The 13568-nt window shown below is 42.1% G+C and overlaps 1 protein-coding gene across 1 annotated transcript in view; it reads left to right on the forward strand.

Moving 5' to 3' along the window:
- Positions 1-1005: 1005 nt before the first annotated feature.
- The window catches only part of THBS4 (thrombospondin 4), a 46540-nt gene continuing 33977 nt past the window's right edge, over positions 1006-13568 (forward strand). The window contains exons 1-2 of the mRNA XM_011992209.1: positions 1006-1307; positions 5745-5948. Of these exons, the coding sequence (XP_011847599.1) occupies positions 1220-1307; positions 5745-5948 (292 nt within the window). The 5' untranslated portion in view covers positions 1006-1219. The remainder of the gene's footprint in view (positions 1308-5744; positions 5949-13568) is intronic.

The following is a 13568-nucleotide window of genomic DNA, read 5'->3' on the forward strand; positions in this document are numbered from 1 at the left end:
AGCACAGTCTGGGGATAAAATGGTGCATTAATCTCCCAGTTTGTGGCTTATTAAACTTTGAAATGGAATTATTTGAGACATAAAAGAGATAGCAATACTTTGCTGGATCTTCTCCATTAGTCGAGATTGTTACAGAGGAGAAATTTTTGCCACTGTTTATCAAATATTTTTTCCTCTAGTTAATCCATATCATTCCGGGAGCTTTACCCAGGAGGAGGACGAATTACTTGCCTTCCCTCGATCTCTTTCAAGTCCTACCCCCGCACCTTTAAACTGTCACACGGAATCTTTGGTGACAGAGGAATAGAGGTGGGCAAGCAGGGCGTTTGGAAACCAAACTGAAAACAAATTCTCCAAAAAGCACAGATTCACCAGCCTAGAAATGGCTCTGTCTGGATGGATTCCTTGAGATGTGTTTTATTTCCATTAAAAACACAAAAACTTTCCTTTCACTGTGTCTCAAAACGATAGAGAAAAACATTCAGCCTTTCAAGTATTCAAGAAAAGCTTGAAGAAATGAAAGAAACTCGTTGCTCTCTGGGCCACGTTAGGTGGCAGAGCGTTCCTGGAGAACTTCAGGATTCTTTCTCAAGGTGGGCGTTCAAAGCCGATCCAAAGGATAGTCCTCTTTTTAGAAAACAAAAGGAGCACAAGGGTGGGGGACTGAAGGTGCCCAAAGCTGGTGGGTCAGTGTCACTTTCTTCCTCCCTTTCGCCCCTTTCCTCCCGCTCCTTTCTCCCCTGTGGCCCCGAGTGCCTCTGCTCAGCACCCCTTTCTCTCCAGCCCCGACTGCCCATCTTCGCTCCTACCCTCGCGCGTCGGGGCCGTGTCTACACCCACCCCCGGACCTGGTCCGTCCAGGCTCCTTCCCATCCTCACACCCGCGCCTTTCTCCCTGCGGCCCCGGCTTGCGGCTCCAGCTGCCCAGCTCTTCCCGGGACAGGGGATCCCGCCAAGGGGGCCGCCCACGCCCAGGCCCTCCCCCGCCCGGCCGCACCATAAAGCGCCGGGCCGCGGCCGCGGAGCGCAGCCGCCAGCAACCAAGCACCGCGCAGCCGGGACGCGAGCGCCTCCCCCGACGGCAGCCCGGACGCCGAGCACGGGTCACCTGCGCCGCCGGCCCGGGCCCCGACCGAGGTTCAACGCACGGCCCGGGGACCCCCAGACAGGGCCAACGCCGCCTTCGCCCCAGGCCTCGCGGGGAGCAGGAATAGCCAACATGCTGGCCCCGCGCGGAGCCGCCGTCCTCCTGCTGCACCTGGTCCTGCAGCCGTGGCTGGCGGCCGGCGCCCAGGCCACCCCCCAGGGTAAGTGGGCTCGGGTCGGTCCCGGGGGCTACAGGCACCGGGTGCCCCATCCGCGGAGCGAGTGGAGGAGGGACCTGCTCCGCCCTGTGCTCCTGGGGCCTTGCTCAGCCCCTCTCTGTTCCTCCCGGGCCCAAAAAAGCATATTGTGATTGGAGGTAGTGATTAGTCTAGAATTTTCTGAAATTCGATTATCCAATGATGGGAACAATTCCCTAAATAGGTGGGGGATGTAAAATTGATTCAAACTATGCAAAGACGCGGGGTTGCCTTCAAAACTTGCTACACGGCGCTAGACCTCTAACATGTTAGGCTCTGGTGTAGGGTGAACTCCGGGTCCTGCATCCTGTGCCGGTTCCCTCCAGGCAGCCTTGGTCCCTAAATTCTTCTATAGGCATGGCGATGTTCGCCCAGAGTCTGCTCTTGACATCCCTGAGAAAGACGCAGAATTACTCTACTTGCCCTGCCACCTGCATTTTCTGCTCTGACTTTGCTTGAACGCCAAAGAGAACGTTTCTTTCAGGAGTTGGCTTGATGTCTTAATTTCTGAGATAAATAGGAAGGGCTGAAAACCTGGTCTTTTTCAGTGAAATCATGTTCTTTGCAGCAAGATGAGTGCAGCTGGAGGCCATTTTCCTAAGTTAATTAAGGCAGGAACAGAAAACCAAATAGCACGTTCTCGCAAGTGAGAGCTAAACAGTGGGTACATATGGACATAAAGGTGGAAACAGTAGACACTGGGGACTCCAAAAGTGGGGGTGAGGGTTGGGAAAACTACCAATTGGGTACTACGTTCACTGGGTGATGTGTTCACTAGAAGCTCAAATCCCACCTTATGCAATACACCCACGTGACAAACTTGCACGTGTACCCCCTGAATCTATAATTTTTAAAAAAATCTTTTTCTATGAAAAGGTAAAAATACAAATAATGTGAAAAGATACTTGGACAGTCCTCAAACCCCTTGGTTAAATGGGTGTGAGATAGCCATTGGGTAGAAAGCAGTTAAACAGTTTTTTTGTAAAGACCAAAAGAAAGACATAATTTAAGCAAAAAAGAAAAAAAAAAAAAAACTTAGGGCTCTAACTGGCCCTAACTGGTAGGGGTGAGCTTCATGTGTTTGAACTTGGTGGCTGGGTTGATTTATTACTGACTATGGAAATAAAATTGGAAGAGACACACAACTTGAAGTAAAAGTTGTTTTTCCTCTTGAAGCCAGAGCAAAGAATGCCTATGAGGGTGTTCTCAACTCCCCTGCCTCCTGCTGCTGGAATCGCCCATTTAAACTGCATTTCGCCAAATAACTCATTTTCATTCCAGACCAGACAACCAGAATTGTGGTTTCAGGGGCTAGAGTACTGCTAACTTTTAGTTTGTGCTGAAATATTTGAAATGCTGTAGTCTGTGCCTCATAGTTCTAGGAAGGTAGGAAAGGAAGCTTTTAAAGACGCTTCAAAAGTCTTATTGTGGTGGTATATGGCAAGTTTGAATGTATAGGTATAATTTTTTTGCATTCTATGCATTCTTGACTTTTGAACATACAGCATCATGGTGTGCCTTAGGTGTGCTGTTTCTCAGACATACCTGACCATTTTATGGAGACTTGAACTCAGCCTATATAACCTAAATTATCTGGTTAATTTAGTTGCTGTAGATGATCTGATTAAGTCAACTTTCTGATAGATTCTTTTATTGCATTATCTAGTCTGCAATTATCAGGCTTAACAGCATAATTTGCTTATCTCCTTCTTCCTCTGAGCTGCATTGCTAGTCTTAAATTAGTATATATTCAATTTACATACCATGGTAGCTGGGCTCATTGATAGCAGTAATTTCACCTCTAACACTAGAGGATTGTGCTTTGATCCTGGCACTTTTACTAAAACATAATAACATTAATAGAAAATGGTAGTGTCTCATTTCCTTTTCAAAACACTCTCTATGTTCATTACTAAGTAATCCCATCTCTGCCTCTTGAGAGAGATGCAAACGAATCAGACGAACCATAGATTGAAATACAGCAAGTTTAGCTTGAGTTACATCATGGACCTGATCATAGTCAAAGCAAAAATCAAGAGTACTAAGAATTTTGCTTTGAAGGTAGTTCCCATACTTTAAAAACATATCTCTTTTCTGAAGATGTTTTGTCCTGAATGGAACTTTAAAACATAATACCTTATTTCCCTTTGCCCTCATTAGTGGAAATGTAAAATTTCCAATTCTCTTGAAGATTAAAAAATCCAATTTCCCTTTTGAAATGCAGTAGGCAACAGTGTTTATGGTTTAGGGATATAGGCACTAAGAGGAACACAGTAAATGTTCTACTTTCCAACACGTCTCATATTAAATTCATTACTGTGTAAGGACCCCGGTACATGCGAAAAATATAATATAGATCCAGTTTGAAGACAAATTGTCTTTTAAAAAGGGTAGACGTTCTTGAGTAATTAGGTTTTTGCCTGTTTGCTTTAGAACTTTTATTCATTCTTATTACAAAAGCAATACTTGCCCATTGTAGCAAAGATAAAAGTTAGAAAAGCAAAAAATAAAGAAGAAATTTAAAACTTATATTTATGCAACCCAGGGATAGCTTCTATTAACATTAACATGTTGTTGTCTTTCATTTCAAATCTTTTTCTACGTGAAAATATATTTCAAATGGAATTATGTTATACATACAGTTTTAGAATCCTTTTTTCTTAATGTACCATGAACATCTTTCCACATCTGTAAGTATTCAGCTACACTTTAAAATTAGGTAGTATTCTGCTTTTTGGAAGAATCAAAATATATTTAGCCAGGGTTGTAATATAGAACCCTTAAGTTGTTTTTGGTGTTGATATTGTAAATAATAATTTATTGAACAAGTGCGAGTGTCACAGGATGGTTTGGGATGATTTTAATCATCCCCTCAATCTCAGCCAAGCGCTTCTTTTTTTTTTTTTTTTTTTGCTAAGAGCAGTTAATATTTTCATAGCAAAATGCTATGCCAACAGAGCTCAGGTTTACCTCTCTTCCAATTAGATTTTCACCTAATTCTTTCCTAAATAGAAATTCTAGAATCTAATAGTCTTACACCTAAGTAATTTACCATGTTATCCATTATTTCCATAGGATAAATTCCCGTAAGTAAAATTGCTAGATTAAAGAGCACATATGTTTTAGAGCCTTTGATACTGTTGTTTAAACTGTCTTCAAAATGTTTATACTAGTTTAAATGTTACACAGTGGTACAGAGACTGCCCATTTCCCTCAACTCTCACAAACAGTTGAGTACTATTATATTTACTAATTTTCCAATTCGATGGTGAAAACAATATCTTATTGTTTAAGTTAGCAACTCCTGCATCATTAGATAAATACATGAACATTTATTTATATACTTAATGGTCATTGTAATTCTTTCTATGTAAATTGCCTTTTCATATTCCTTGCCCATTTTTCTGTTAGGATGCTTATCATTTTATTGATTTGTAAGAACTCTTTATCAATTGTCAATATTACCCATTTAAAAACTAGATTATTATATCAAAGAGACAGCTGTAGGTGCTGAAGTTTCTGCAGGCTATGTAATTGTTCAAGTGATATTTGCATATGCTAATAGATATACTAAGTAACTTCTACAGAGTATTACCCAAATTTGGCCTTTGCCTTTTAAATGACTCTAGGCATACTCTCTCATAGCTTTCATAAATATTACAAAGTTTGTGAGAGAAAGTACTGCTTGCTTGATCAAAAGCAACTTATACAAATACAAATGCAGATTCTGATTTTTGTAGACCAACTCTATAAGTCAAGATATAGTCGAGAAACAGACACCACATCATTTTGTTTTGTTTTGTTTCCACATTGGGATTTTTTTAAACAGAGAAATGCCGGAAAATTGTAAAGGCGCAAAGGGAACACTTAGGTCTCACAAAGGTAGCAAATCATTTTCCGCCAGCACATCTACCACCATATCCATGTTTTCTGCTGCATTTCCTGTCATTTGTCACTGACCAGGAAAACACAATTGGCTCTGGTCCTGGAGCTGCCTAAGGGACTCTGTGACAGAAATTCACTGCTTGGGGACATCAGTAAAGCAATGGCTTGGATGCTTTCACCAGTCCCCCTTGTACTTTAAGCCTTTAGTGCTTTTCCTGGTGGGCATTTTCAGAGCTACTTGTTCAGCCAAACCCAATTTTGTGTTTGCAAATTCAGTCCTCTCTTGAAGGCTACACCCAGTGATGAATATTGTGCTATATTTCTTCTGGCTCAGATGTCCAGCCACTGTAAAAGTAACAGGGAAGAACTGGTGAGTTTGGCAATATGGAAAAGGGATTACAAGATTAGTTTACATTACTTTGTAGCTTACTGTCAAATTGCCCCCCCAACCAAAAAAACCCTGTTTTCCCCCAAATTGAATCTTTCACTTATACCCCTTTTCTCCCTTCTCCCCAGTCTTTGACCTTCTCCCATCTTCCAGTCAGAGGCTGAACCCAGGCGCTCTGCTGCCAGTCCTGACAGATCCCGCCCTGAATGATCTCTATGTGATTTCCACCTTCAAGCTGCAGACTAAAAGTTCAGCCACCATCTTCGGTCTTTACTCTTCAACTGACAACAGTAAATATTTTGAATTTACTGTGATGGGACGCTTAAACAAAGGTAAGCAAATTTGCTGAAATTATTTTCTTAAAAATCTCCTTTTTCTATTCCAGGATTAGGGGTATACTTTCTTTGAGATGGTTTTCTTGTACAATTATATTCTCACTCACTAGTCATCTCAGTTTTCAATATTGAATTCTTCTTACTGTACATTTACCTATATGGGGGGGGAGGTTCAGGGAGAAAGTGACACTGGGAGAAAAAAAGAAGAATTGCTGTGACCAAGATGGCTTTTGACATTGTCTCATCCTTATGTTATTCTGAATCCAGTTCTGGAGCAGACAGGACAAGGGACAATTCAGCCACTATCTTAGGCAGCTCAGGCTGCTATAACAAAATACCATAGACTATGTGGCTTAAACAATAAACATTTACGCCTCACAGTTCTAGAGCGTGATAAGTCTAAGATCATGGTGCCATCTTAGTCCATTTTGTGTTGCTATAAAAGACTACCTGAGACTGGGTAATTTATGAAGAAAAGAGATTTATTTAGTTCACAGTTCTGTAGGCTGGGAAGTTCAAGAGTATGGCCCTGGCTTCTGACAAGGACTTTCTTGTGTCACAACGTGGTGGAGAAGGTCAAAGAGGGAGCAGACACATGGGAAGAGGAGAAAACCTGAGGGGCATCCTAGCTTTATAACAACCTACTCTCTCAGGAACTAATCCATTCCCTTAGAACTAATTCATTTTCACAAGAGCCGAAACTCACTATCTCGAGAACGGCACCAAGCCATTCATAAGAGATCCACCCCCATAATCCATACACCTCCCACAAGGCGCCACCTCCCAACACTGCCACACTGGGGACCAATTTTCAGCACAAGTTTTGATGGGGACAGACAGACCATATCCAAACCGTACCACCAGCAGATTTGGATCCTCGTAAGTGCCCAATTCCGGGATTGTAGACGGCCATCTTTTTATTGTGTCCTCACATGATGCAGACAGACAGCAAGCTCTCTTGTGTCTCTTCTTATAAGGTCACTATTCCCATCATGAGGGCCACACCCTCAGGACCTCATCTAAACCTAATCATCTCCCAAAACCCCCACTTCCAAATACCATCACACTGGAGATTAGGAGTTCAATATATGAATTTGGTGGGGCAGGAGGAAGGGGGCAGATACAAACATTCAGCCCATGACAGCCACCGCATACCATTCTTATGTTCCCTTTGAAGCCAGTGCTCAGTAGACCTAGCTCCTAGCTCCATAAGCACCTACCTGGCTGTGATGGAGAGAATAGACCTTAACCAGTAGAACAGGACGAATAGGGCTCTTTTCTCCCTGTGCATGCCAGACACAGGCCTGTCACTGGTTTGATTCCTCTGCTGTCATTTGTTTTATTGCCATAGTGAGTTACTATAAGCACTGAGAAGTGAGTCCCAAAGAAAATGGTCACTATTTTTCATTGCCTTCTCGTCCACTCCTGCCCGGGGGACAACACCTGTTCCTGTTTATTAAGGAATGTGACAGATGTGTGTTCCTACTGCTTCATGCTTTTAATAAAATAGGAGAACTGGTTCTTCTGGCTGGATTTTATGTTTATTTCAGTTTGCTTTACAAAGTAGACACTTCCTAGTGCTTCAAACTCTCTCTTAGATTGTACTTGTGATTGTACACTTAAATCTGTAGGCATTAGGAAATAAAAGAAGTTTCTAATTCTTAATTTTCATAGGACTCTAAAGTTAAAAGTGTAAAGGAATGAGATTTTAACCCCTTCTTTTCTGTCAAATTCCAACATGCTTCTTCCCTGCTTCCACTCTGCTCCCAAGTCTGCTTTCTCTGTATGTGGCTCATAGCCTGTCAGGGGCCGTAAGGAGGTGTCAGATAATAAAGTGAGTCTGGGGACATAGCCAGCAGATGGGTCAACCATTCCTGTCCCCCTTTTCCCATCTTCAGCCCTAATGAGGGGTGATTCTGCCCATGTCTCTGCCTTGAATCAAACAGCCCCATTTTGCCTAGCATCTGTTGAAGGAACTGCTCACCTTCTGACAACCCAGCTACTCAGTTTGTGATCTGTAAAAATCACCGTTCTTCATCTGTGGATCAGCAACTTCTCCTAACCTGTCTATTTCAGAGGCATTGCAAAGATTTTTTTTTTTTTTTTTTTGGGTTCATCCAGCTTAATGGCCAGAAGTTCCTCTACAGTGTAAAAAACTGCTCCGAGCTTTTGCCCTCACTGCCTCTCACCCTCTATTTCTAAATTGGTCAGTATGTGTGAGCCCATTGTGGAAAGTCTGTGTTGCTGGGAAGCACAAGGAAGCAACTTCCCCTGAACTGATCCTTTCATTTTGCATAGACAAGAGTAGCACTAGATTTAATGGGCAGTAGGTAGAGGGTAAGGGAATCGTTACTATGTTTCCTCTGAAGAATCACCAGTAATGTGAGTCAGCTATAAATACCAGCTGATCAGAAATTTTAGGGGCTGTAATCCCAGCACTTTGGGTGGCTGAGGCAGGCAGATCACCTGAGGTCAGGAGTTCGAGAGCAGTATGGCCAACATGGAGAAACCCCATCTCTACTAAAAATACAAAAATTAGCTGGGCATGGTGGTACATGGCTATAGTCACAGCTACTCGGGAGGCTGAGGCAGGAGAATTGCTTGAACCCACGAGGCAGAGGTTGCAGTGAGCTGAGATCGTGCCACTGCACTCCATACTTCAGCCTGGGCAACAGAGCGAGACTCTGTCTCAAAAGAAAAAAAAATTTTTAGAGGAAAAGGTGAAAGGTTTGAGATGAAGAACTGAAAGATGAACATCTCCCTACCCTCCAACCTATTAGGAAAGATAAATTGTTCTTAGAAACTATGGGGACAGAAGGAGTCCTGGAAGAATCTAGAAATGAGAATTCTTATAAGGCAAAGAGGGATTTATGGTATTATTAGAGCTTGGAGAGTTGAAGTGCCACAGAGAAGTTGTTTCACTGGAGCAGTCGGAAAAAGTACGAAGATTTGCCAGCACTGGTGAATATAAAGTTCCAGGAAGGAGAAGTCCATTCTGACTGGAACAATAAAAAGAAGTCACTGAGTTCATCAGATCCAAGGAGAAGACAGAGCCTGTGGCTGAGACTCCCCACTGAAGCGTTCAGTGGTAGCTATGCTGGCTTGACATAATGCTCCGCACAACCCTCCATAAATTATCTTCCTGGACGTGGTAGGCTCCAGACAGCATTCATCTGGCCAAGGTTCAGCTGATCTCCTCTTCTGCTGATTTGCGTGGAAAACAGGGAAACAGAAGAAATCCAAATGGATCTCTACTGACTTAAAACACCTGAGTAGGAAATAAAACACACCCTTTCCTCCATTAAAGTTCAGGACTAGGCGATGAAGGAGGGTGACTACACAGCATCAAAGAGCAGAATTTGGTCATCTGGGCCCCATATGACCTCCTGGAACAAATTAAAATGTAGCTAATGAAGACTGCAAAGAAAGAGTTTGCCACTGAGCTCTCTGCTACTATTCTCACCCTCTCCAAGTCAGCCTACCCCAGACCACCTCATTACTGTTCACAGACATAATTTGGATCAAGATACACCTGACCTCTCAGACCTCTAGTGGCCCCCTTTCCAAACTGAATAATGTACCCATGTCTCAGTGAGGCATTCAGGGCTTCCACTGCATGGCCCCAAGCAGCCTGTCCAGTTTATCCCTCGTTCCAACCTCCATGCAGCCTGAGCTTCAGCAAGATAGGCTATTGCCATTCTTTGGGGCCGCGCAGGCTGTCTCTCCTCCATCCTTTTGTTCCTGCTCTCTGCTCCCTCGGCACATGTCCTACATCACCTCTCGACACCCAAATCCTACACATTCAAGACCCATCTCCAGCTCCTTCTGATATTCTTTCTAATATGACTTTGTACCTCTTAAGGAAGACATTCATCTTAGCTCATCTTGTACTTGAATTACTTCTAGGTCTTCTCTCCGTTTGGTTGAGAGCTCCCTTGAGACAGGGACTATGCAGCCCTTATCTTTACATCTGCTGCAGCACTTAGCAAGGTGCCTTGTACATAGAAGTGGTTCATGGGCAGATTGAAAAGAATAAATGGAGGCTGAGAAGAATAGACTTGTTTGTGAAAAATGACATACACCATTGTGAAATTCTGGGATTCCACAATATCTGACACACAGTAGGTAATAAAAAAAAATTATGTATTTATTTATTGAGACAGAGTCTTGCTCCATCATTCAGGCTGCAGTACAGTGGCTAGATCTCGGCTCACTGCAGCCTCTGCCTCCTAGGTTCAACTGATTCTCCTGCCTCAGCCTCCCAAGTAGCTGGAACTACATGTGCGCACCACTACACCCGGCTAATTTTTCTATTTTTTTAGTAGAGATGGGGTTTTGCCATGTTAGCCAGGCTGGTCTCGAACTCCTGGCCTCAAGTGATCCTCCTGTCTCAGCCTCCTAAAGTGTGGGGCTTACAGATCTGAGCCACCACACCATGCCAAAAGATATATATATATATTTTTAAATGAATAAATGTTGAAGGCCTTTTGGAATAGGATATAAGAGGATACAGGTAGTATTTCTGGTAGAAGTGATCTGCCAGGTTATTAGTAATACAGGCTTTAAGGCTTGATAGAAATAAGCATCCTACAGAAACCGCCTGGCTGGATAGAAGATATGGCTGATGTTCTTCTAGTATCTGGCACAAAGACAACTTTCCAGTTTGTATCCTGAGTTTGAGTCACAAACTGCATCACTATAAATACATCTCTGAATCTCTCTTAGCCCTAGTTGATTGCCTATAAATGGGGATAATAATAGCTACCTCTCAGGTTGATTGCAAGAACCGAATTATATAAGGTATAATAACTTTCTTTAGACTATGAGGCTCAATAAAATTTTCATATTCTTAAACAGTATTAGAGAGAGAGAGATGTCTGCTATTTAGGCAACTGTTTTCTAATGATGATGGTTTGGTGAACTCCTGGCTTGCCTTGATGACAGTTTCACCTTTCAGAAGAAGAAAAGGAGAACTGCTTCTTTAGTCTTAGTATGATTGTCTCAGAACAACTTGGTGCTGTGAAGTGAAGGAAACCCAAAGTGTTTGCTGTAATGACCAGAGAGTGTCAGTCAAACTCCTTAGCCTAAGGAGAGGACATGCAAATAGTTCAGAGTAGTGGTTCTGAAGCTTACAAGCTAAAGAGAAATATAGATTAAGAGAGATGGTAGAGCTTAAAAAATAAAATTTTAGACCCAATAATAAGTGGAAAAATTGAAGGGCCTCAAACATTAATAATAATATTTATGGAGTCTTTTTTTTTTTTTTTTTTTTTTGAGATGGAGTTTCGCTCTTGTTGCCCTGGCTGGAGTGCAATGGCACAATCTTGGCTCACTGCAACCTCCGCCTCCCGAGTTCCAGCAATTCTCCTGCCTCAGCCTCCCGAGTAGCTGGGATTACAGGCATGCGCCACCAGGCCCAGCTAATTTTTGTATTTTTAGTAGACATAGGGTTTCTCCATGTTGGTCAGGCTGGTCTCAAACTCCTGACCTCAGGTGATCCGCCTGCTTCAACCTCCCAAAGTGCTTGGATTATAGCTGTGAGCAACCACGCCCAGCCCTATGGAGTCTTTTTAATGTACCAGGACTGTGTTAAAAGCTCAAAGTCTATTTTCCCTTTTAACTTTCACAGTATTTCTATGAGATGCCCTTGAATTAGCTTAATTTTAAAGTGGTCATATGCAGAAGATGGAAAGAATTTTAAAATTTGACACAAAACTATAAAAATTAGGACAGAAAAGCTAAAACCTAATTGAGTCAAAGCTGGTGATTCACACGTAAGATAATAAAATGGGTGTTTTTAGCCATGTTCAGAATGAGATATGGAAGATATGGAAGAAATAAGCCCACCTCCTGGAATAGGTAATAGGAGATTAACAGGTGATTGAGGTAAGTCATAGATGGCTCTTCTGTTTCTGTCTTACCCATCAAGGGGAATGTTCCTCAAATTGTCAAGAATGGTTAAAAGAAAACAAAAATCCAAGCTAGGTGAGGAGATAACAGAAAAACACCCACTCTCTTTAGTGAGACTAACTATTCAGGTCCAGATGAATTGCATATTGGGATAGTTAGTGAAGAAAGTGATAGTGGAGCCACTGTTAGTATCATTTAGAAATCGTAGAGAACAGAAAGGTCCTAAAGGACAGGACAGGCAAATGTTTCCATTTTTATAAAGAAGGGAAGGTGGATTCTGAAAACCACAGGCTACTGAAATTTAGGACAGAGCTCCAGAGGGTTATATGATTATTCATGTATTTTGGGATTGCCTAGAAAAGAAATCTGTGATTTTTTTTAAAGACAAAATGGATTTACTAAGAATAAATCATGCCAAACTTTTTTTTCAATAAAGTTTCAAAGCCGATAGATAAAAAACATGCTGTGAGCATAATGTATCTGACTTCAGAAAAGAATTGGATAAAGTTGCTTATTATACCTTTCTAAATAATATAAAAAAGAATAAGCTAGATTATAGTACCGCTAGGGGTTGATAAGTCACTGTATAGCAAATTATCTAGTGGTTTTTGACACGGCTCTGTCTTGGGTATTGAACTGTCCAACACGTCAGTGACTTGAGCAAAGACAGCATTTTATCGTGTTTGCAATTCAAAGCTAGAAAAGAGTTGAACATGTTGGATGCTATCATTCATATTTACAAATTCCTACCAGATAATACAATGGGCCAAAATCAATCAGATTAAATTCAAAAAGAATAAATGTAAAGCTGTCAACTAGGAGTGAAAAGCAAGTTGCAGAAGTTCAGGATGTGAGACATCTATCCTAAGAGTTCTAATCAACAACAAATCCTAATCAGTGTTGAGGATAGTGCCTGACACATAATGGATACTCAAAAATGTTTGCCAAATGAATGAATGAACAGATACTGTGATGCAACTGTTTATAAAAAGCTCCCTACACTTTAGGTTTCATTAGTGCATACATATGGCCAGGTTAAGGAAGCTAATAGTCCCACTGTACTCTTAACTGTCCAGGCCACATCTAATACTGTGTCTAGTCCTGGACACATTTCACAGGGACACTGTCAAGTCAAAGATTATCTTGAAAAGAGTCACAGAAAGAGCACCTATCTGGGCCCCGTTTTGGGGTTTTGTTTTGTTTTGTTTACCACATTTAAGTAGAAAAGTTAAAGGAACTAGAGAAATGAAGGAGCCAGACAGAAGACATGAAAAATATGAAATCTGCCTTACAATATTTGAAAAAAGGGCTAGGTGCAGTGGCTCATGCCTGTAATCCCAGCACTTTGAGAGTCTGAGGCAGGAATATCACTAGAGCCCACACATTCAACACCAGTCTGGGTAAAAAATTAATATATATATATATATTTTTTTTTTTGAGACAGAGTCTCACCCGGTTGCCCAGGCTGGAGTGCAATGGCATGATCTCAGCTCACTGCAACCTTCACCTCCCAGGTTCAAGCAATTTTCCTGCTTCAGCCTCCTGAGTAGCTGGAATTACAGGCACGCGCCACCACACCTGGCTAATTTTTTTTTTTTGCGTGTGTCTTTAGTAGAGACAGGGTTTCGCCATGTTGGCCAGGCTGGTCTCAAACTCCTGACCACGTGATCCACCTGCCTCAGCCTCCCAAAGTGCTGGGATTACAGG

This window comes from Mandrillus leucophaeus, unplaced genomic scaffold (genome assembly GCF_000951045.1).
Source record: "Mandrillus leucophaeus isolate KB7577 unplaced genomic scaffold, Mleu.le_1.0 Scaffold407, whole genome shotgun sequence".
NCBI classification, from domain to species: domain Eukaryota; kingdom Metazoa; phylum Chordata; class Mammalia; order Primates; family Cercopithecidae; genus Mandrillus; species Mandrillus leucophaeus.